Consider the following 22,474-nt stretch of genomic DNA (forward strand, 5'->3'; position numbering starts at 1 on the left):
CACACACACACACACACACGAGTCTCAGGAAGAAAAAAACAGCAGACGTGCTTTCCATCCTTCACCCGTTCCAACTTTATCTTACGTAAGAATGTAAGGATGTCAAGTATCACAAAGTCATTTACTGGGTGACACTCGAATGGGAGCGCTCACGGAGAGCAGAAATGTAACAGATCTCGTCACGGCTCAATCTGGTTCTGATAGCCCAGCCAAGCTTTTACATGAGGACAACCCGCGACGTGAACCGGTTGTGTAATCGCACGTACGCGCACCACGAGCCACCGCGCAAAGTGGAAGCGAGTCGGTGGGATCTGGAAGCCTGTGAGGCTTTCGCTATCGAAAAAACAACAACAACAAGTGGAACGGCGCTCAAGGCGGCCCCCGAGCCGTTTCAAAGGGGGAGCCGTGGTTATGCAATCAGGAGGCCCGTAAGCAGGCCTCCCATTTTAGCCTGACCCGCGCTTACTGTACGGATCGGCGAGAAAAGACTTCCTTCAATGAATGAAATCATTAATTGCAGACAGTCGCGCTGCTTTCCACTCCCAATACTTGGACGATGAGGTGATTTTTCTTCCAGCCGCCCTTTCCTGGCGTTCCCTCTCTTGTTACTGCTCCGTTGTATTGTTTCAAGCCGATCGCAGCCCGTTCTTCATTTAAAGGTCGTTAGCAAAAATCAAGCATGGCGATGATGTCCTCACGATGTCTGTAATCCAGCATTTCAACTACCCTTTTTTCTTCTAAAAGTCAGGATCACATTTAAAGGTCCCTTACTGCATGACAAGTTATCCAAAATACATCTGCAGTTCTAAAGAAAACTGTATATTTAGCCCTCTGTTTGTAGCCTGCAGCAACCCTTCATGCTTGAATGAAAGATGGCAGCGGACTTTTGGGACTTCAAACAAACTTTTTTTCCAACATCCTTTTTTACTTATTTTACTTTTCACTTTTTTTTTTGTTGTAAAGAACAGTGAACTTACCAAAGATCCCATTTCTCCTTTGGGGCCAAGCTCTCCGGGTGAGCCTGGAGAGCCCTAAATAAAATGAGAATAAAAAAAATTACAAGCTAAACTGTTTTTCTTACAAAGTATGCATGCACCGTTGTTTAAATAGTACAACACAAGAAAAAAGTTCAAACAAAATTTCCAAGGAAAATCAGACTGCCACCGTTTTGATCAATGTATCAAAAACTATTTAATGACATTAGAAATGTGTTTGCTTCACTGATACACACTTATATATTGTCATTTCTGCCCTACAGACATTTTGCTGACATACCGGAGGACCCTGTGGTCCAACAGCTCCACGAGGCCCAACAGCACCAAGATGACCCTGAGATGAAACACAAACAGATTTACAACTTGGCAACAACAGCTGACAAGAACAAGCCACTAAACTTTGTTCGCTGGAAGACCGCAGAGGTTTATGCAGATCCTCAGTTCTTCGGAAACTTAGCGTCCAAATTGAATGGTGAAGTTGCACTGCTGTGTTCTGACGGCGGTGTTAAATTCCGTAATAAGAGTTCGTTGGACTTGACGCTGACCGTGTCTACATCCATCTTTCCAGTGAAAACACTGATTGACCACAAGTAAAACAGCACATTTTGAAATATGGACATTTTAAAACTGGCTGGCGTTCTGCTAGCTTAAACTGTTCCTGTGATGCAACCAAATGGCTTTGATGTCTGCATTCAGAGTTTGAATCCCGAGGCTTTGAGGCAACACCTGCTAACCGAACCTCAATGGAGCGATGACTCGTTTCTTTTGACAGTTTGCCCTTTCCGTTGTGTTTATTCGTGAATAGCGTTTCAACACCGGGCCGCCGCTAAAACTGAAAATCTGACCGCTTCTATCAGCCCACTTCAAAACAGCTCCTGCAGAGGCCCTCCGTGCCGTCCCAATCTGCAGCGTAGCATCAAGTCCAGCTGTTCAGTGAACTATATATAACCCAAGTAGCACATGCATGTGCGTGTGTGTGAAGAATTATGTGCCTAAAAAGGCACGATGCGGGTCCGGGAGAGGGGGGGGGGGGGGGGGGGGGGCAAAACCAACAGATTTCCTCCGACTTCATACGGAGGAATTTCGTAATCCGCCCCGACGTGTGTGGTCCGCGCCTTCACCTGAGCGCGGCGGCGACGAACCGACCGAGCCTCCCACCCCCGACCAGACCAAACAACAAACCCTGCAACACAAGCCCTGCGCGTCTGACATTCATTTGATGATTTTCGTCTACCTGATAGCCTTCGTCGCCGGGCTCTCCGCGCTCTCCTCGTTCACCCGGGGGCCCCTGTGTAGACAAACGGCACAGGCGTAAACACACGTGCGCCTCACACAAGGCATGATTTCATTTCACCCACGTTACAGTGGGTTGACTCAACAGGCCTGCACACAGTTTGAATTGTAGATCCTCTTCTCGGCTGGGGTCGTTCAGCCGCAGGAGACGCATCGCCGGTCAGTTCGCTACCTTGATGGAGGCTCTCGTGGCGATTTATAAGCACGTTCTAAACAATTTTGGTGTTTGATAGGAGGAAAGAATTCGAGGCTGAAGGAGGTCATGCGCTCCAGCACGCACACGCGCGCACGTGGGGGGAAAGGAAAAAAAAAGAAAAAGAAGAAAAACACAAAATAACACGTGACTACAAGAGGTTGTGCGCAGCGATCCAAGTTTCCTAAAGACTCAGCGGTTCAATTTTTTTTTTTTGTTTCTACTAACGTTAAAAACAGGACTGGAGTTAAAATATTCACAGCAGCCGCCTCGCCAGGGACCGCTTTCACGTCGGCTCTCACGGACACGGGACCTTCTGGCAAGCAAGTTGGCTGGTATGGCAGCGTGCCAGCTCACTTAAAGCTATTCTTTCCCGAACATTTCCAATCAAACTATATTAGCGTCCATTTAGAAGAAACCACACAAGCGGTTTGGAGAGATGCTGTGCTAGCCCTCTGTTGTTATTAGATTTTTTTTTACATATGATTACTTGAGATGGGATTCCCTTCCTCGCTGAGGCTCCAGATCTGTTGCTAGTGTTCTGCAGTGCACCGTTATGCCAGTGTGATCAGCCTGGCCGGTGATCGGTAGCTTTGTGCGCAACCAGCCGCACTCACTGCACGTGCACCGAGGTGGAAAACTCTGTTGAAAAATGCATTGAAGGAAGCGAAGAAGTGTGGTCTTCACAATGCTGCCTCTATACGTTCTGACGCTCTTATGTAAGACTTTAATAAGGGGTTTGGATTATAAACCTCACTGGCAAACCTGATCCCGTCAGACAAAACAATGTGCTGGAGAGCCGCACTGAGAAACGGGAAGGAAAGACGCGTCCGCCGTGTTCGCCATCACGAGATTCTTGCTTCAGTCTAGATTTTTTAATCTAGGATTAAATCTAAATTTAATTGGTAGAAGGTAAACTGAGCCTTGAGGTTTAACCTTACACTTAAACATCTGTGAACATCAATGAAGACAAATAGTTGTCTGGAATACATGGTTTCACTTTTAATTTCCATGCATAGAAGGTTACCAGAGAAAAGCAGCATTAGAAGAACATCAGGGTCGGCCTACTGGAGACATATTTATACAACAGGGCACACATGACGATAAAAGCTGGAGTTAATCGGGATTGACTTTTATTGTCAGGGTCAATCCCATATTTCAACAGCCTGGAGTAAACAGAGTGGGAGCTCCTAGGGTTTAGAACAGAGAGTGTAAAGAAAAGCAAGACCTACTGGTTCACCTAAGGTCCCTGGTGGTCCGGGGGTCTTATTGTCTTCACCTGGATAACCCTGGAATGTAGCAAACACCAACAATCACACACACAAATGTGTGACCAGATTTTGTAACCAAATGTGGCAGGAGGGAGTTTCTTTTTCAACGCAAAGCCTAAATACTGAAATGATTCCAAACGCATTAAGGCATCGTGTTACCTTTTCACCTTTGGCGCCCGGTGGCCCAATGGGTCCAGGCTTGCCCGGGTGACCCTGAAAGCGAGAACAAAAACAAAACAAAAAGGTGTCATAAGAAGGCGGGGACTGCTTCCACCCAAGTGACCCTCCGTGCTGCTGCTGACAGCCGCGTGCGTCGATTAGAAACACGAGTTCGGCTGTCAGCATATTAATCAGGCCTGTTTTATATAAACACGGCTCCGTGTGTCGAGCGTCCATTCTGTCACACAAGATTGTGATTTTGGCCCGCGCTTCCAAATCACTCGGCAACTCGAGTCAAGTGTTAACGAGCCGGAGAGCCTTCGCACACACACACACACACACACACACACACACACACACACACACACACACAAACACACAAAAAAAGGGCGCTCGATGAACTTGCGGTGCCCGGTTTGGGTTGCATAACCCAAACTCACTGATGCTGGCACCCATCGGGCTGTGAGGCTTCCCAGAAATAAAACAGAAAAACAAACATGAAAAAAAAAAAAAAAAAAAAAAAAAAAAACAGCCATAGATTTTTTTTGCCATGGAGACAATCAGGTTCGGCTGACTTTTCATCAGTATAAATGTAAGCAGCCTTTTTTTCTCTCCAGGTATTTTTTCGTTCTTGAATAATTACATAAGAATGACATGGGCGGTTTTTGCATTTCAGTTCTGTTACAGCGCTGATGACAGCTGAAAATGCATTTGTTTTATCCGCCCGAGGGCTCGGCAGGCAATCTTCTAACCAATGGCGTTGAGCTGCTGGTTTACTCTTGTCCCCGCCGGGCACATTTTGGCTGCAACACAAAGCTGGAAGGATCATACGCGCATGGATTTGGCGGAAACCTGCAAGCCAAATAGCCTGCGGCGCAAACAGGGCACATGACAACATCTGCACAACGCTGCAAATTCACACACGCACCCACGCAGACAGCCAAAATACGATAGAGGCATGACCACGACCGGCTCCATGGAAACGTCCCCAACACCAATACAGTGGTGGAAAAAAAGGTTTTTGGACACCACATTTGTGATATATTGCACTGAGAAGCACTCTCACGTCTCCCAGTCACCCACAACCCACGGTGAACCTGCCCCCCCCCCCCCAGGGCCAGACTGAGTGTTTCAGCAAGAGAACACATCCCAGCTCAAGGACAAGAATTTTAAACAATTGTATTTTAATTTCAATTTTAGTTGGCAACATGAAAATCATAAAAATGTTTTACCCGAGTACAAGAATTTAGTTTTGAGATTTTTTTTCTTTCTTGTCAACAAATAAATAAAAACCAAATCATTTGCATTTGTTTGTGTTTGCTGCGACACTTTAGAAAGACAGAAAAGATTATGTCTGATCAACAATTATTCCCTTGACTGCATTCTTTTCCACTGTAATTCTTCGACAATCATGATGAGTTTCTGTTGTGGCTTTGAGCAGCACACTGAAAATAAAAAGCATCACCGGGGTTCTTAGCCATCAAAAAGTCATTCGCTGTTCATAAAGTTGGCTTCAACATTTTAGGTCACACAAGCCTTTCAGCTGGAGTCGCATCATGGCGGATTGTGTTGCATGAATTTGTGAGTACTCATCATCTCCAGTCACTTCATGCATGTTGTTTTCTCCCTTAAAATGATGTGTTGAGTTTCTTCAGTTCATTGACTTATCATGGGGAAAATGCTTCGCTCATTGATGCTGCGCCGGTGCTGGGCTGTATAATTCTCTCTGACACCTTCTTGTAACAGGACGCCTCACTTGACATCATCACTTCACACACCCACAGTGCGTCCACACCTCGTCTCTCTGGCTGCGAGCAGATAGGCAGAGACAAACAGAGATGCACTGCAGACGTGGTGATAAGAAGGGAGAGCAGCTGAGGAAGCCCGGGAGAGGCTTGGTCCGTCATCGTGTACACTCTGAGGTCCCGTTGGGGAGCTGGTGTCAGGGCACTGGTGCTGATCTACCAGTTACAGATCACTGGATTGTCAAAATGTTTTGAGAAAAAAAAAAACCCTTCATCATTTTAAGGCAGAAAACCTGAGCTTTTTTTTAACGGTGTCAAACTGATGGAGGCGCATTCTGATTTTGCAAGTGTTGCGATTTGCAGCCGTGGCTGTGATTTCAGCGCCTGGCACCTTCTCGGAGGCCTCGGCAACAAGTGGAGATCTGCAGCTCACGCGCAAGCTTCTGTTTGCACGGTACAGAGTGAACACATCATTTGTTTTTGCACATTCATACCCCCTGCATATACAGGCAAAGAAGACCAATAACGGTAACTCACTGTGTATCCTGCTAGTCCGGGTTGCCCTTCTACACCCATGACTCCAGGCTGACCCTGAAAGCAGTGCAGAAAAAAAACGCACACAAGTCTGAGCAGTGTGTTTTGCTTCTCCGTCGTCATCTTTCCCCCCTCCCACCTGAACCCGCGCTCGGCCTCTCGCAGACATGCAGGCTTTACTGTCTGACGTGCACGGTTGTTTCACGAGCGGGGCGCAAATCTTTTCTCCACAGTTGTCCAAACAACATCCCAACATAGTTTCACTGCGGCGGAGGAAGCAGTTGTGCAGCAGATTGTGGGGTCCAAAAGTGGAGGCCTTCATTTTTGCTCTCATTGGCGATCGTCATCGTTCGCCGTTCCGGTTTTCTCGTCTTTTATCAACTGTTCTGGTTTTACATTGAGCACTTGTGAGTTTTTACATAAGAGGTTACATATTTACAAACTTACGAGATGTATAATATAATACAAATATAACACTATATTTTCTCAGGAATTACGGATGTTTTTGGATTTTCGCACCGCACTTCACATCTGAACTTGGGCTAATTTTAAGTTACAACTTACAGAGTAACTTGTAACTTAAGTGCAAAAGAAGGCACTTGTTTTAATTTGCATGATACAGGCCGGTCAAACAGCCAGTGATCAGGCTATAAGGCAAGGAACCACAAAGCAGATTATAACACTTATCAGGACACCGATAAAATTAAAACTAAATTAGGTCTACTGACTCTAAAGTAAATTATTTTTATTTTAATAGCTGTCATAAAAAAAAATCCATTGTGCAATGCACAAACAGTTCTAGGAGAGGTTGTTTCTTTTCATCGGAGATTGCCTGTTACTTAGTTAGTGACAGTAAGATTCTATTGTTGTGGCTGACAAGTAGCAGCACACTGCTTTCCGTTGCCTCCGAACACTCGTCAACACTGCTGCTGGCGACGACACTGATTGAGAGGGAAACAAAAAAGAGAAGACAGGAAACTAACGGTGCTGCCTCGAGTCCCTCGGGCACCTTTCAGCCCCGGCTCCCCTGGTTGTCCGATGTCTCCTCGCGAGCCCATCTCGCCAACAACGCCTGGAGGGCCTCTCTCACCCTGGACACAGGTGGAAGATCACAAAGGAGGAAACCAGTTACGGAGATGAAATATCAACATTCTTCTCCTCTTTGACAGCAGGGAGCGTCCATGCTAATGGATTTGTCCTTAAAACGAAAACAAGTCCAAGTTTAAAAGCAGCTTAAGGGGCAATTTAGCTTCATTCAGGAGATAATGAGTGGACCTGTCATTGCTCCGAGCAAGAGCGGTGACAGGTGAAAAACCATTAGCTCTTGTCAAGGGCTGTCGGAATGTGATGTGCAGGTCCTGTTTGCTGTTTGTGACGACAGGAGCTGGACTGCCGGAGGTGTTTTTACCTTCTTGCCCTGCCGTCCTCTGTTCCCCGGTGGCCCAAGTTTTCCCTCTGGCCCCTGAAACAGGAGGTGTTATATTATTGTCACATCGTAAAACGCCATCATAGATGAAATCTCTGAGTGCAATGAATGCATTTCTCTAAACTTTGAGAACGTGCTGCTCTCCAACAAGTTGATTTTGAGCAAAAATCCCAAAGACGAGTTCTTCAATGGTTTTCTCTTTGTGTCTAAGCAGACCTCTCTCTTCATCATGGTGTTCACATTTGGACACCATGCATCTTGATATGCATCTCAAAACAAACCTACACCTTGAGAGAACCTTTCCTGACGTCTACAATCAATGACCTGGAGTCACTTCCAAGTTCAAACACGGTCGTTGCTGAGGAGAAGGCTGACCCCTGCTGGTCAAATCGTGCATTAACTCGTTTGAATTTAATTTTGCTTTCTGGTCCTTCAGTTGAAATTCTCACGAGCTGTACCTCTGTGTCTCATTGGAGAACATGCGCGTGAAGACGTTAACTGCTGTCTGTCTTTATTTTCAGCATACATCTTTCAAGAATTTGCAAAAATAAAGGGACCTTGTGTGCAACAAACTGAAATGTCCCTTGGTCTTGCTAGAGCCCTACTGTTGTCTTTAATTGAAAGCAAGCATGTTGCTAGTCCATCGGGATGCCAGCGCACATCCCCTGCAAATAAAGTTTCATAAGACAGATGTTGTTTCTGGCTGTATGTAAAATAAAATAAACTTACACGAAAACCTTGTTTCCCAGGCTCTCCAGAAAGTCCAGGGGGTCCAGGGTCCCCCTCCACTCCCTTGTCTCCTGGCTCTCCAATTGGTCCGTGTTCACCAGGGTCCCCCTAAGAATGGCAACAGAGGCAGAAGGCCCCCCAAAAAAAATCAGAGACCAACCCTGGTTAAATAGATAAAGGCACATTTTAAACGACCAACGCAGGGAGGTCAAAGGTCAGCCAGTCTACAGTGTCCAGAAACATTGAAGGCAAACTATATTTTTTCCACGGAGAGTTAATGTCAAAATCAAATTTGAAGTGGAATCAGGAAATCACTGCATTGTGTAATAATCCAAAAATCGGATACATGCCTTAAATAATCTCTCTGCAGATCATGGAAATACTTCAAATTAACGATTGAATGAAATAAAGCAGGCAGGTGAAAAAAAAATCCAAATAATGAGAAAAACCATAAAGCTCATTGGAGGAGTGAGTTGATCGATCACAAGACGCAGCGACGTTCACCTTTGCGCCATCTTTTCCCTGAGGGCCGTCTTCACCAGGGGGACCAGGAGGGCCCTGCAAACAAACAAACAAACAAACAAACAAACAGTTGAAAAGTCAACATCGTTTTGATAGGATTTTTTTTCTCCTTAAAGTTATATCCCGCATGTCAGCTCACAGTGCTCGAAAGAAACAGGCTACTGAAGTGGGTTGTAGCGCGTTAACAACCAAACTTGGATATCTCGGCTCAATATTTCAAATCTTTCTGTCAGAGAAGTCAAGAAAGGCAAAGGCTTTAAAGGGCTCTTGCAATGCTCAATGTGCAATGAGAGAACCATGCATATAACAAAATAGTGATAATGAGGGAACTGATGAAGAAGTTCAGCCACACTCCTGTACAGATACCCGGCAAAAAAAACAAACAGCTTGGCCAACGTGAAGTCTGAGACCATCTGAAAGCAATGACGATAAACAAAGCTGACATGCAAAAAAAAACACCACGTGTTGCTTTTTTTTTTTTTTAACCATTTCAGCAGCCAATCGGTGGCAGCGGGTTTGTCCTTCGGAGCGTTTCCCATTGAGAAATATAAACCTTTTCAGCTCCAATTGTCAAGCAGTCTGGCTGCGTGATACGATCTGCACGCGCCGAATTAAACATCAACATCTCCTGATTTCTCAACTCCTCCGAGGACGATGGTGTTCAGTTTGAGAGTCGAGTAGAAGAAGCAGTAATCCTGTCGCACTCTTCTGTTTCAGGGCCAGCAGAGGGGATTGGTTAGGGGTCAAGGGGTGGGGGGTGGGGGGTGACGGTCTCACATTTTGTTGGGTTTGGGGTTTGGGGAGGGTGGGGGGGTAAATAAACGGCCCGCCGGGTTCAGATGAACCCAAACACGAGGCAGGAAGGGATTAGCGGCCTTGTTTGCAGTCACTCACCCTCATTCCCTCCTGGCCTTGTTCCCCTTCAGCTCCGGGAGGACCGACATCACCCTGTGCACACACACACACACACAGAGAACACACAACTGGTATTTTCTCCAGCACTCCTGCACCTCAAGGTAGGCAAAACACGCGACACCAGACTCATTTTCCGGACTTGACAGTGAATCCGGTTCCTCCGCCGCCAGACGTCCACATTGGTGACGTGGACAAACTGAAGCGGGCTGAGTCGGGATCTTTTCCGAGAGCTTAAATGAGAGGAGCGATTTCAAAGATAAGGATGCCGCTGTGAGGTCGCTGACCTTTAACCCAGGTTCTCCGACGGCACCTGGCTCCCCCTCAGCACCGGGTCCGCCCTGTGGAGGAGACAGCGAGAGAAACAATAAGCAGGATTCAGGCCTGAACCTCAAGCTCATTGGCAAAGTGTTATTCAACTAGAACCTAAATAAGGAAAAATTACTTCAGGGCCCTGCTCTCCATCTGGTCCAGCTTCTCCAGGAGGTCCTCTGGGTCCCTGCAAGAGCAACAACCACCATGGTGGTCTTTATCGTTTGTGCAATATTGAAACAATTAACAAAAAACATTTAAATGAGTGGAGGCAAAGCCGCTGAAGGGCAGCCATACCATAAAACAACCCGGTCTTATTTAACAACTGAGTCTATTGTGATTCTGGGAAACCTTAAATCCGAAAAGCAGGAACCATTTTCACGCAGAGTCTGATTGGATAAAGTTTGAGAGAGAAGTCGAGGGCATCTTGTTTTGTCTCAAGGAGCGACGACAGCGACAGCACAGAGACACACAACCAGCAACGCTTATTTCAAGTCCTGCTCTCTTCACGGCCTCCTCGGCTTAAAAACTAGAAGCAGCCCTGAAACACCTTCCCATCATGTGATACTTACAGGCTCGCCGTGAGGTCCCCTCTCCCCGGTGCTCCCAGGGACGCCTGCTTTCCCCTGCAAACACAGTCAGGAGCTCAGGCCAATCGCAGAGAAAACAAGCAGGAGAAAATAATCCCTATTGGCGGCAGGACTGAATGTGCGATGTGCTGGAGTAGCGGTGGAGTAGCGCGTGCACGGATACTTTCTCCAAAAAAATAAAATAAAATAAAATAAATAAACCCTCCATCCATTCCAGTGGCAAGACAGCCTGAGGTGGAAACAGGGTTTCATTCATCACCGCGAGAGGAAATGAGTCGCGTGTGTGGACATCTGATTGATTCGCAGTTTCAGTAGCAGCGACAATTAGCTCATTGGCCAAATGACTCGGTGCCGTGCTCATTATTAACCGACAGATGTTAGAAGCCACTCAATTGATTCATTATGCGTTTATGTTTCGTGTTTCTGCTCTGCTGTGGTGCTTTTACTTTGCGAAGTGAGCGCCGCCGTTCAGCCGCATGTTCATATTTATTTTTCCAGCACCAGACGGCAAACCTGAGACCTCTGCGTGGCGTTGAGGCTTTCGGCAGATTTTCCGAGATACTTTTCAACCAAGAAAATCAATGAGCAAACGGTGTCCCTACAAACGGTAAATGAACTTTTAATAGACACAAAAATTTACTCACAGGCCACTTATACAAGGTGGCCTGTGAGTGTAAATACAGGCTGCGACTGATGCTCACTTTGAACTTGTGTTGCACGTGATTGGCTGATTAGATTAGATTTGTGGTCACGATCAAATGAACCCTGTACAGTATATAATAAAGCAGGCGGATGTCATTACTGGTCCTCAAAACCCAACGGCACCAAGAACTGCTTTTCTGCGACAATAACAAACTATCAAAAAAATAAATAGCAGCAACAACAACTAATGTAGAGCTTCTATCACATCAGCTCACAATATGATGATTTCAAACAACAACAGCAACAAACAAAAAACATTGTCTGAGCAAAGTTTCGTGATGGGTCAAGACCTTCTCGGACACAAGATGGCGCTCTACATCTTCAAACGCCCTACAGGTGGCGCCTGGCAGCAGGAATATTGTGGGAGGAAGACGTGAAGTCAGGCCCAAGTGTGGATGTTTTTAAATCCAGGTGAAAGACTCTTTCTCTCAGGGTTATAATTGAGTGCTTTTGGTCATCTTATTCTATTTCAGTATCATATTTTTATTTCTATTCTCTTTTATTACTGCTCTATTTTTTTGCAACTTTACTTCGAAGACTGTGTTCCATTTCTTGAATGGTTTTAAAATGTTTGAATTTTTAATCATGTAAAGCACACTGAGTTGCCTTGTGTATGAAATGTGCTGTGTAAATAAAGCTGCCTCGCCTTATATCAGCATGAGGGAAACACTGAGCGATGAAGGCCTGCCAAGCCCCGGTGTTGAATTAGATGGCTGAAGATGTGTTTGTTTGTGTGTTTGTGTGGCTGCCGATAACCTGAGAGAACAGCGATGGCCCGGAGGACGCAGAGTCAGAACGAACCAACATCTAAATAACAGCTAAGCGGAATGCGAGTTGTTTGAAAAACAGGCAATCGACCCTCGTAAATCCCGTCGTAAAGAGACAGAAAGAAGCAGAGGGCCGGCCAACCCGCCTGTCATTGCTTCTTTCCATCGTTATCAGATCAACAATCCAACAGCCTGACACAACATTTCCCACATGAGTTGTTTTCTTCCCACAAGACATACTTGAAAGACTCTAAAGGAGGCAACGCATCATTTCAGTATCTTTAAACACATCGTTAAACTGTACACCTGCATGTCTTCCTCATTTATTTATTGTTACGAAAAGATGAAAGTGTTGCAATGCTGCAATTAGCCACAAGAAGGCGTCTGTAACTCCATGAGATGCAGCTCTTTCTCCAGGTGGCTAAAGTATTCACATTCTGTACTTAAGAAAAAGTATGGATACTTAAGTAAAGGTACAGATACTTTTGTAAAAGAATCAATGTAAAAGCATTGATTCAACTCCTTGTCTCAGAAGTAAGACAGTTCAGGTTCTGACTCAAGTAAAAAGCAAAATTGTTTTTTGCAGTTAATAATAAACAATACATTGGTTGTCTTGATACTTAAATACACAACAACATAGTTCCAATAGCTCCACTTCAAGCAACAATAACTATCAAAAAAATTATAAGCAAATTACTTTCAGCAGAATTTGTATCCTTTAAACACAAGAGTCCTCAACATGCTTTTCCAATTCAAGCCGTAGAAAGCCCAGATACTTGTGTACAAATGTAGAGACTGCAGGTTGGGTTGGATTCTCAACTTTAGAACAGTAGTAATCATTTAGAACAACCTAATTGCTGCAGTCACATGGAGGAAACCCCAGTCTTTCAACTCCCTCATTTCAAGGAAATTCAACCCACATTTGTTGATGTTGGTACCCTGAGTTCAGCCTAAGAGCTGGTTGGGCGTAAAGGATGCTAGAAGTGCTCCCAGCATGAAATCCTTGAGTCTGCACTGACGCGTGTGTGTGTGTGTGTGTGTGTGAGGGAGAGAGGGGATTAACTGCACCTATGTTTCGATTACAGGCCTGGAAACGCAACTACAGCGTATTCTTTTAACCATGACAACTTCCTCTGCTGCGACTTTACTGGCAAACACCCAAAGCGATAATTATATATATTACATTGAGGAGAGGATGTGAGGACAGTTTACAGGTCTGTGTTGTCTGCACCGGACAGTGATGTTTTCTTGCTTAAGGTTGAAAGAAAAAAGAAAAGAGGCCCTGAAATTAAAGCCATGAAAGAGCATCTCAGCAGAGAAATATTCCCGTGGTAAACAATACTTACAGGCTTCCCCGGGGGGCCTCTCTCCCCTGGACTTCCAGCTTTGCCCTGAAAAAAAGAAAAAAGAAAAGCCACACAGTGAAAAAATGAGTCCAGTTGAGTTGCACTTGGCTGGCTGTGTGGATCGCAGTTCATATGGCAAAATAACAATGGACAACAAACAGTCAACAACTGCAAGATGTATAGCAGAGTCTTTTTTTAAATTGCTATTGTAAAACACAAGCTGCACAGTGCAAAAAAAGAAATCTAAGCTTTTTTTTTAATGCTTAGAATACAAACGAAATAGTATTAAAAGCATATGAAACATTGTCTAGAAGTAAATTAGAAAGCAGCTGAAGCTAATAGTGTACACAATGACTCAATCATTTTTAATACATATAAACAATATTAGTCTGAGGAAATGACCATTAAGAAAATACAGATGGTGTACAGTTGCGAAATGTATAAATACCAAATAAGTCTGGTGACAGTGGCTGTTTGACAGCTAAACACACAATTTATTATTTAATCAATAATAATCATTTGCTAATTGTTATATAATAAGCAAATTCCCCAATGTGGGATTAATAAAGGTTTTCTATTCTACTTTGTATTGAATAGAGGTAACCCTCAATTCCTGATCATCACCGCCTGTTTTATTATTAATAAATAAGATATAGCTTGAAGTGCTTTTTTCTCTGTTTTCATCTATGTTACTAACTTCCCAACAATTCCAAAAAAGACAAAAGGCTGCCAGGGGGCTGGAAACTGAGAGGTGGAATTGACGCTTGCTGCAATTGTGCCGTTGATAAGATCCAGACATCAGAGGAGGCCAATAACTCTTCTGGCGAAACAATGGAGCATTTGTCAAAACCAGCCAAACCTCACGCTTATCTCGCTTGATTTAAGGGGGTGATACGCAATTTTAATCACTGTCAAAAGAGAGAAAACTGGCATGTGAAGCTCTGGCGGTGTCGCGTAATCTTTGGTACAGCGTCACATGACATGACCTGGAATGATCTGATGGATGAGAATGATTTGCTGTATCTCTGGCAGTGTGTAGGCGGTGCTCTCTATGACATCACCAAGAGGATTTCTGGGACTACTGCACTGACAGGTTTGAGCCATCCATTGAAACATGTCTATAATTAATTTTGCATGGTGTATTGTATATCACCTTTTAAGTGACAAGACTGCCACAAAGTTATTCATGATCATTTTCCCATGATATATTCAGTATATATACAATATATATATATATACTTGTTTTTTTTTATTATTATTTTTGTCAAGTTATGATATTAATATCGCATACCACAGACATCCCAACCCAGCTTGGCATTTACCTTCATAATGAAGCTGCAGCGGTCATTTATGCCTGTAAATATACTCATCATTCTCTCTTGAGCACGGAGACTTATATTTAGGGGTTCTATGGAAACAGCGCAACAACTCACACTGCTGCTGCAGTTGACACATGATAACAAGCTTTCCTGGTAGATTATCCAGTGATGGCATTCATTTTCCCAATTTTCTTTTTTGAATGTCTCTCAGTTTGTCTGTAAATGTTGAATTAACGTTAAAAACAAGTAATAAAGGGACATTATCAGCTACTTACAATGAATCCAAGCTCTCCTTTTGGTCCAGGTTCACCTCTTTCACCCTGGTAAAAAGAAAAAAAAAAAAAGTCACATTGAGGGGAAAAAAATATGGAACAAGGAGAAATTATGAACAATTTGAGATCCGACCCACTCGTGCCAAAACAATGGCTAATGTGGAAGGAAGAGCTGCTTATCGTGCAAATAATAATTATATATAAATAATTCACTACTACAAATATTATATTTTTATTGCCTTACTTTTTTAAATTAATATAATTATCTCTTTGCACTGTACAGTTGCTGCTGTAATTAAGCAGCAACTGTACAGTGCAAAGAGATGTTGTTGTTTTTGTTTTGTTTTTTGCACTATACTGGTACACTGGTGTTTTTCAATAAGTGTGGCTTCGTTGAACACTCACCTTGGGGCCTTCAGGGCCTGTTTCTCCCAGAGGGCCGTCTGGACCCTGAGGACCCTGCAAGACAGCGACAGAAAACAGACCTTTGAGCATCACTCAACAAAGACCAAAAAGATAAGGAGACATATTATATCATTATACATAGTAGCGTCGCTTCCTCACGCAAAAACAATAGCACGATGACGCGTCCAAGAAAATGTCACAACAAAGTCATCAGTCTGCATTTGTTGGGGCACCTGAGGCGTTTTTGATTTTCTTTCAGCAGACCCCTCCCCCTCCCCCACTCACATTCCAGCGTCAGCGCGGCCACACACGCATGAAGGCAGATAAAGATCCCCAATTGCAATGAAGAACTGTATTTTTTTTTTTTTTTTTAATCGTCTATGTCTCATATGCAGTGGCGGCGGGCCGTCCACTTCACGCCTTGGCCATCGGTGACGTCATCATCGTCATATTGGTAACCTAGTTGAGCAAAACCTAGTTTCCGGGTGATTTAAATCATAATTAAGACGAAGTAACTAAGTACACTGATACTGTCAAACATTACCTATAAAAGGCGATTTTCTGAGAGATTTTAATAAGTCCACCAAAACGCCACACTTAAACTCTTGTCCAACCTCGTCCAATAAACTGCCCATTGTCGCCGATTCGTATGAGAGAACAACGTTGAACGCGCCATGGTACTGACATTTTAAATTGCAGACGATTCGGTGACTAAACCTTCATATTATCCTTTAGCCGTCGTGGTTCATCGTGGTTAGCAACCGGGTTGAGTTCAGTCTGTAAGGTTCTCAGGTTCTTATCCAATCACAGGACGAGTACTTGTGAAGTTCAGCGTTAGGCCAGCTAGCTGGTCTTGCCATCGCAAACTCGAGATCTGATTGGCTATCGCAACTGTAACTGAGGTCCGCTCATTTCAGCGGGCAGGGTCCTGCTACGTCAGCTCTGCTGGCCTCAGGCAGATTTCATGGCACCTGGCAACACAAGCTAGCTGAAACATGATTGGATAAAAAACTTTACAGTAATATACGACAATGGAAGCAACGCAACCAAGTGGATATTATATGATGTGAAACGAACGGACTATAAAAAATAATTTTGTGAACTTATTTACGTGAAAATGTACTTTTCCAAGTATGGTTAGGCCAGCAGAGAAGGCCTAGCTAGCCCTAGCGGCCCATCACTGCTCAAATGAGGTGCTTAAATGTTGCCTTCAGACACCTGCATTCCCTTCAAGGATTCCAGAAAGATGTAGTCGGCTTTATCTTTTACATCAACATGCCCTTCTCCCCCACATCACCTCTCCCTAATCCTTCAAAAATAGGTGACCAGTAATACCGTCGACTGCAGGCTGATCCCAAACCAGATCTGTAAAGATTTCCCCTGATGACAGACGGCCTTAGTGGCGGCGCAGGTGTGCGCCAGGATGTGACCTCAGATGGAGGTTAAAAGAATGAGGGCTAAGCCGCGCAAAGTGAATTTTTTTCTCCTTTCTGCTGCATTCTGAGGTTAATCTCCTGTGGACCTGGCAGCGTTGAGAAAGGATGTATCTCAGTTGACAGCCTCTCATTGGAAAAAAGGTACGGCGAGCAGCGCGATAACACTTCTGGGCTGCTCCGACCGGTAGCCGACAGGAAATGTGACCATAGGCGAACACACGTATAGGTTAGAGCGAACAACACATGCCGTGGCACGTTAAGTGCTGCCAGATGCGCTGCTTGGAAAAGGGATCTGCAGGGCAAAATGGGTAAAAATAGAACAGAACACAGGACACTCTGGGTAAATAATGGAGTTCCAGAATGATGTCTTTCAGAAGCCCTTCATTAGCTTCTCAGCATGTTGGAGTGATTGTTCCATATTTCAGTCAAATGCACAGCTGTTGAATGCAGCAGCTTCCAGCTTGGCATGGTAAATATTGAAAGCAAGTCCTTCGATAGAAACAAAGGGGACCTTTCAGAGAGGGCAAAGCACAATCACGCATCTGTGAAGCGAGAAACAGTGGGAAAAACAAATAAAAAAGAAAAACTACAGAAAAAAATGCGATGAAACTACTGAATACTGCGTACAGCCACTTCACATGAACGGATAACTTGATGCCTGAAAATCTGCATCTGAATTATAAAAATAATATCATGGAGAGGAAAAATATGAATAAAATTCCATGATTTAAAAAAAAAAACAACTCTTATCTCAAATCAGGAGTCAGGTACTCCAAAGAGCCACAAGGAAAAAATATCTCTGAATCTGAATCATGAAGAATGATACAGTCTTCGTGATTATAAGAATCTTTTCCTCCTGGGTGTCATTCGGCTCTTGGCCACACGATGTCTCACCAGCATTACCTCCTCATGTGCACTAATAGACCTTCTAACCTGAAACTCATGGGGCTCTTGAAAGAGCGATAAATGCACCCATAGAGAAAACTTGGAACCCACAGGGAAAACAACTGAAAGGACAAACGCATGGCTTTTATTTGTGTTAACCTGTTATGAGAGCTTTAACACCAAACAGACAACAAGAGAGTGTGATTTTATTATATTTTTCTTATTTTCATGGTCACTCTGTAACCTTAGGAAGAAGGTTTACGTACTGCCTACTGCGCCACTTACCCTCCTGCCCTTCGGTCCAACACCACCTGAACTGCCAGTCTGGCCCTGAGGACCCTGTGGAGGAGAGAGATGGAGGAAGTGAGAAGACACTGGAGAATTAATGAGAGTAGAAGGTTGCCTTGGGATTTATTTATTGACTTCACTTGTTGAGGCTAGACAGTGAAAATGTTCACAGGCCAGAAATTCCCTGTGCATCATTGCGTGTCAGCCGTGAGCACTTCCAGGCAAACAGTTTACGCAGGTCTCGAGCAACTTGTGGGAGAGGAGAGCGCTGATTCATCGAATCGCATGTCTGAATTTGTACGTCAAACGGAGACAACACAAACTTCCCCCAGCTCGGCTTCACAGTCGTTCAATTAATCAGGCCACCTGGCATTTATAATTGGGTTCAAGATAACAATGTGAAAAGTCCCTCCTTGTTGAACAAGACAGTGTGCATGACTCAGTCCACGGGGGAGTCAAAAGGGAGTGACTTTGACAAAGATCTGAGCTGCAAAGGCCAGGTTCAATTTTTTTTTTTTTTTTTTTAGGTTTACCCTTTGGTTATAATCCATGTATAACACATGACTACATAAGTCAGATTGCTTATGACTTCCTGTTCATTGATCTTGTGAAAGTGATGAATAATCATCTTGGGAAAAGTTTAAACAAAGGGCAAAATGTTATTTACACAGCAAGGCTTGTTGACTTGCAAAGCATTTCATGACCTAAAAGTCTGAAAAGCCACTAAAAAGTGGCTGAAACTTACAGGTGCACCTTGCAAGCCGATGTCCCCTGGACTTCCTGGCAAGCCTGGATAGCCCTGAAACCAAAAGAGATACAAAAAGCACAATAAACACAAAGGGAATAAACAATTGAATGTTTTAGCAAAGGATAGCTCGAATAAAAATAAAATGAAAAAAATGCAGCTGGGTCAAACTGTACAATGAAATGTCATCAGGGTCCTTGACTGTAAAAGATTAAAGCGGTTCTGGAGAATTGTGTTTCATATTATGAATTCCCTCCCCAGAAAATGTGATCCAGATCCTCTGAGCAGCTGGAGCCTACGGCTGTCATCACAACACTTTTTGTAATAACTCTTCAAGAGGTAGTACCAGTCAACACCAAAGTGACAAAACGGCTTTGTGATAGACACACAACCAAAAATGCTGTCATTATCTGCCTTAAAACCAACTTTCCCTCCCCTGATTTTGTTAATGAAGTGAGAAACACACAAGGCTGAAGGTCCAAAAAGCTCCCTATCTTGGTCAAACACCATCAGTGATCCAATCATCTAACTATTCAGCCAGCCAGCCAGGGAGCCAGCCACCAAATTAGTCATCCTCAGTTCTCCCCAGCCACTGAAGTCCGGCTGCTGAGCCTGCCTGCCAGCCAACCAGCTACGTCGGGACTGAGGCCCAAAACAACAGACATGGAGTTCATCCAAGGCCCAAGGACAGCAAGTGATGCACACTGGACTCAGTGATGCTGACCAAACAAGAGGGGGAAACATGGCTGTCGTGGCAGCACTGTTTGCTGGTTTCCAGAAATTCAACAGAACTCCGGAACACGTTTTAACTCTACAACAACAGCACATGAAAACCTAATTTTTAATGCAATGCATGCATTAAAAGAAAGGAATTTAAAAAAAACAAAAAAAACAATGTGCACATCTGGAGAAATTCCTCCATAGCACTAGCATAACATTGTCTTTAGGGGTAGGCCATATATTTTATTGTCGGATCTTTCAAAAACGTTTATTCACGGTGCCAAGACTGATGAGATACAATCTTGCAACCACATTTGACCCCATTGCACTCCTCTCAAAAAGCCAAAATGGACATCTTTATATTCCGAAGACACAGAGTTGTGATTTAAATAGTTAAAGTGGGAAATACAGGAAGCCGCAATAAGTCGTCCTTATTGATCATATATTGACAGGTTCTATGAAATCTGCCTGAGGTCTTCAGAATCAACACTGCAGGATCCTGTGCGCCGTAAGTGAACAGCTGATCTCGAAGCTGCACTTACCATCGGTCCCTTCTCTCCAACTGGACCCGTCGGACCCACCGGGCCTCGGTCGCCCTGAGGAGGAGTGAGGGTTGGGGGAGGGGACAGTGAAGCAGAAACAGAGATCATTAAACTATGACCTGAAACCTCAACAGCAAAAACCTTGCTGCCTTAGACCTAATAAAGCGTCATGAAACCGGAGAGCTGCTCCTGGAAGGCGGCGGGTCGCGGGGAGTGACAGCTGGTTGAGTGGAGCGCGGTTGAAAAGCGAGCAGGTACTATGAGAAACACAGTTGGTGGCACTCGGCTCCCGGTGAAGCCGCAGAGACTCCCCGAGTCCTCGCTGGAACCACTCTGCAACACGCGTCGCTGACGCTTTAATCCCCCCGGTTCGTCTGCGGGAAAACATTCGGGGCCCTCGGAGGTCTGGCTTCGCTTGTGGCGGACACGCGGCCGCCACTTTGATGACGACCAAGGTTAAACAGCGAGGCTCGCGATCCGGTTTGAATATATTGTATATATGGAATGTGTGGGCTGGCAGGGGAAGGCTGGTGTTGACAGACGGAGCCGGGGGGAGGAGGATTTAGTGCGGCGGGGGGAGGGATAGGGAGGGAAAGAGCTCGGCGTCGCGGGAAACATGTTGGGACACACAGGAGGCTGCTGGGTAGGAAGAGGGAAAGGCCAACAGGTTGAGAAGGAGGGAGGGAACAAAGCCGGGATTTGAAAACACAGGTGTTTCTTGTGGCGGAGCGCTATAAATAATAACGTGTTAGTTAGAGTGAGATAGATAGATAGATAGATAGATAGATGGACAGATAGACAGAGATAGATCCATAGATAGATAAATAGGTAGATGGATCGATCAATAGATAGATAGAAGGATAGATAGGTAGGTAGATTGATAGATCAATCGATAGATGGATAAATGGGTAGATAGATAGATAGACTGATAGATCTATAGATAGATAGATCAATAGATCGATAGATAGATAGATAGATCAATAGATCGATAGATCTATAGATAGATAGATAGACTGACAGATCGATAGATCTATAGATAGATAGATCAATAGATCGATAGATAGATAGATAGATCAATAGATAGATAGATAGATGGATAGATGTCACCCACTTTTACAGTCACAGATGATGAGAGGAAACACAGAAAAAGGCCTCGGGGGAGTGAAGTTCGTAGTTGCATAATGAGAATCTTTATATCACCGGCGTGCTGGCTGTGAACTCCTCCCCCTTGTCGTCGGATTTTTACAAGAGCATTACACTGTGTGATTTATGATAAACACACCGGTACATCACGTCTCCAGCCGGCACGGTAGGGTTGGGGGGAGGGTGGGATGCACGGTGACAGGCCCATTTGAAGCGATAATGTTGATTAGAAGACCATCACCGATGGCGATTGGGAGGACGTTGGATGTTTATTTTTAGCTCGGTGGCTCCGGGGACCCCCAAGGGGTCCACCCCCCCAACCCCAGGAGCCACGGCTGCGAACACCCCGGCTAATTACAGGGCTCCGCCGCCGGGCGAGCCAGCAGCTGATGCTGACTGACAGCCTAATGACAGGGAAGCGCACGTCTCACCTTTTCACCGGGCACTCCGATCACCCCGGCCGCTCCGATCAGGCCCGGCGGACCCTGGAAGGGGGGGGGGGTTGGGGGGGGGGGGGGGAGGAGACGGACGAGAGGCAGAGCAGAAGGGGAGGTATGTCAGTAGGGCCCGAGTTTCAGTCATCCGACGCCCGCTTCTCCAACCTGTTGTGACACCTGGAATGCGAGAGGTCAGGCATTGCAAGGAAACGGCTCCAAAGAGGGAAAACAGAGCAGCCGCCGATCAGAGGCGAATCACTTTTGATTTTTTTTTTTTTTTTTTTTAATTAAAAAAAAATTAGAAAAATGTTTCACCTTTTTTTTTTTTTTTTTAGACATATGAGCAAACATTCTTTTGTTGTCCTTGTGAAAAAGCTACACTACCATTCAAAAGTTTGGGGTCGCTGACTCATTTCTCCACTGAACTCCATTGTAACCATTTTTATGAAATGATGATCTTGAATGCTCTGCGATCATTATGAGCGCACGAAAATCAGTCAAGATGTGCTGAACAGGCATGGGAACAATTTAGTGTTTCATGAAAACCATTTCTAAGGTCTAATTAAAAGTGATTGAGAGAATTCCAAGTGCAAGATTCTGTGTGAAAGCTTTAAAGAGCCTAAAATATAAACCACGATGCTTTGTTCACTCTTTTATGGTTTAGCAAACACAACTAAGCGTGATTATGAGACAAAAGTTTGTTTGATAAACGCTGACATTTTTTAAAAATAATTTTAAAGCATTCAACTTCTGTAATGGTGGCCGCGTACTGTACTCTAACTCTAA

At 44.5% G+C, this 22,474-nt stretch overlaps 1 protein-coding gene across 1 annotated transcript in view; it reads right to left on the reverse strand.

The window, feature by feature from the left end:
- Positions 1 to 22,474, reverse strand: part of col24a1 (collagen type XXIV alpha 1 chain) — a 75,988-nt gene that overhangs the window by 13,870 nt on the left and 39,644 nt on the right. Inside the window, exons 25-45 of the mRNA XM_076045375.1 lie at positions 21,683 to 21,736; positions 20,109 to 20,162; positions 18,847 to 18,900; positions 18,099 to 18,152; positions 15,493 to 15,546; positions 15,091 to 15,135; positions 13,497 to 13,541; positions 10,664 to 10,717; positions 10,225 to 10,278; positions 10,067 to 10,120; positions 9,762 to 9,815; positions 8,850 to 8,903; positions 8,346 to 8,453; positions 7,599 to 7,652; positions 7,174 to 7,281; positions 6,194 to 6,247; positions 3,912 to 3,965; positions 3,714 to 3,770; positions 2,230 to 2,283; positions 1,276 to 1,329; positions 978 to 1,031 (exon numbers count right to left, since the gene is read on the reverse strand). Of these exons, the coding sequence (XP_075901490.1) occupies positions 978 to 1,031; positions 1,276 to 1,329; positions 2,230 to 2,283; positions 3,714 to 3,770; positions 3,912 to 3,965; positions 6,194 to 6,247; positions 7,174 to 7,281; positions 7,599 to 7,652; positions 8,346 to 8,453; positions 8,850 to 8,903; positions 9,762 to 9,815; positions 10,067 to 10,120; positions 10,225 to 10,278; positions 10,664 to 10,717; positions 13,497 to 13,541; positions 15,091 to 15,135; positions 15,493 to 15,546; positions 18,099 to 18,152; positions 18,847 to 18,900; positions 20,109 to 20,162; positions 21,683 to 21,736 (1,227 nt within the window). The remainder of the gene's footprint in view (positions 1 to 977; positions 1,032 to 1,275; positions 1,330 to 2,229; positions 2,284 to 3,713; positions 3,771 to 3,911; positions 3,966 to 6,193; positions 6,248 to 7,173; positions 7,282 to 7,598; positions 7,653 to 8,345; positions 8,454 to 8,849; positions 8,904 to 9,761; positions 9,816 to 10,066; positions 10,121 to 10,224; positions 10,279 to 10,663; positions 10,718 to 13,496; positions 13,542 to 15,090; positions 15,136 to 15,492; positions 15,547 to 18,098; positions 18,153 to 18,846; positions 18,901 to 20,108; positions 20,163 to 21,682; positions 21,737 to 22,474) is intronic.

The sequence above is a fragment of the Nelusetta ayraudi genome, unplaced genomic scaffold, assembly GCF_046127955.1.
Source record: "Nelusetta ayraudi isolate G7.1 ecotype Tasmania unplaced genomic scaffold, CSIRO-AGI_Nayr_v1 ptg000084l, whole genome shotgun sequence".
Taxonomy (NCBI): domain Eukaryota; kingdom Metazoa; phylum Chordata; class Actinopteri; order Tetraodontiformes; family Monacanthidae; genus Nelusetta; species Nelusetta ayraudi.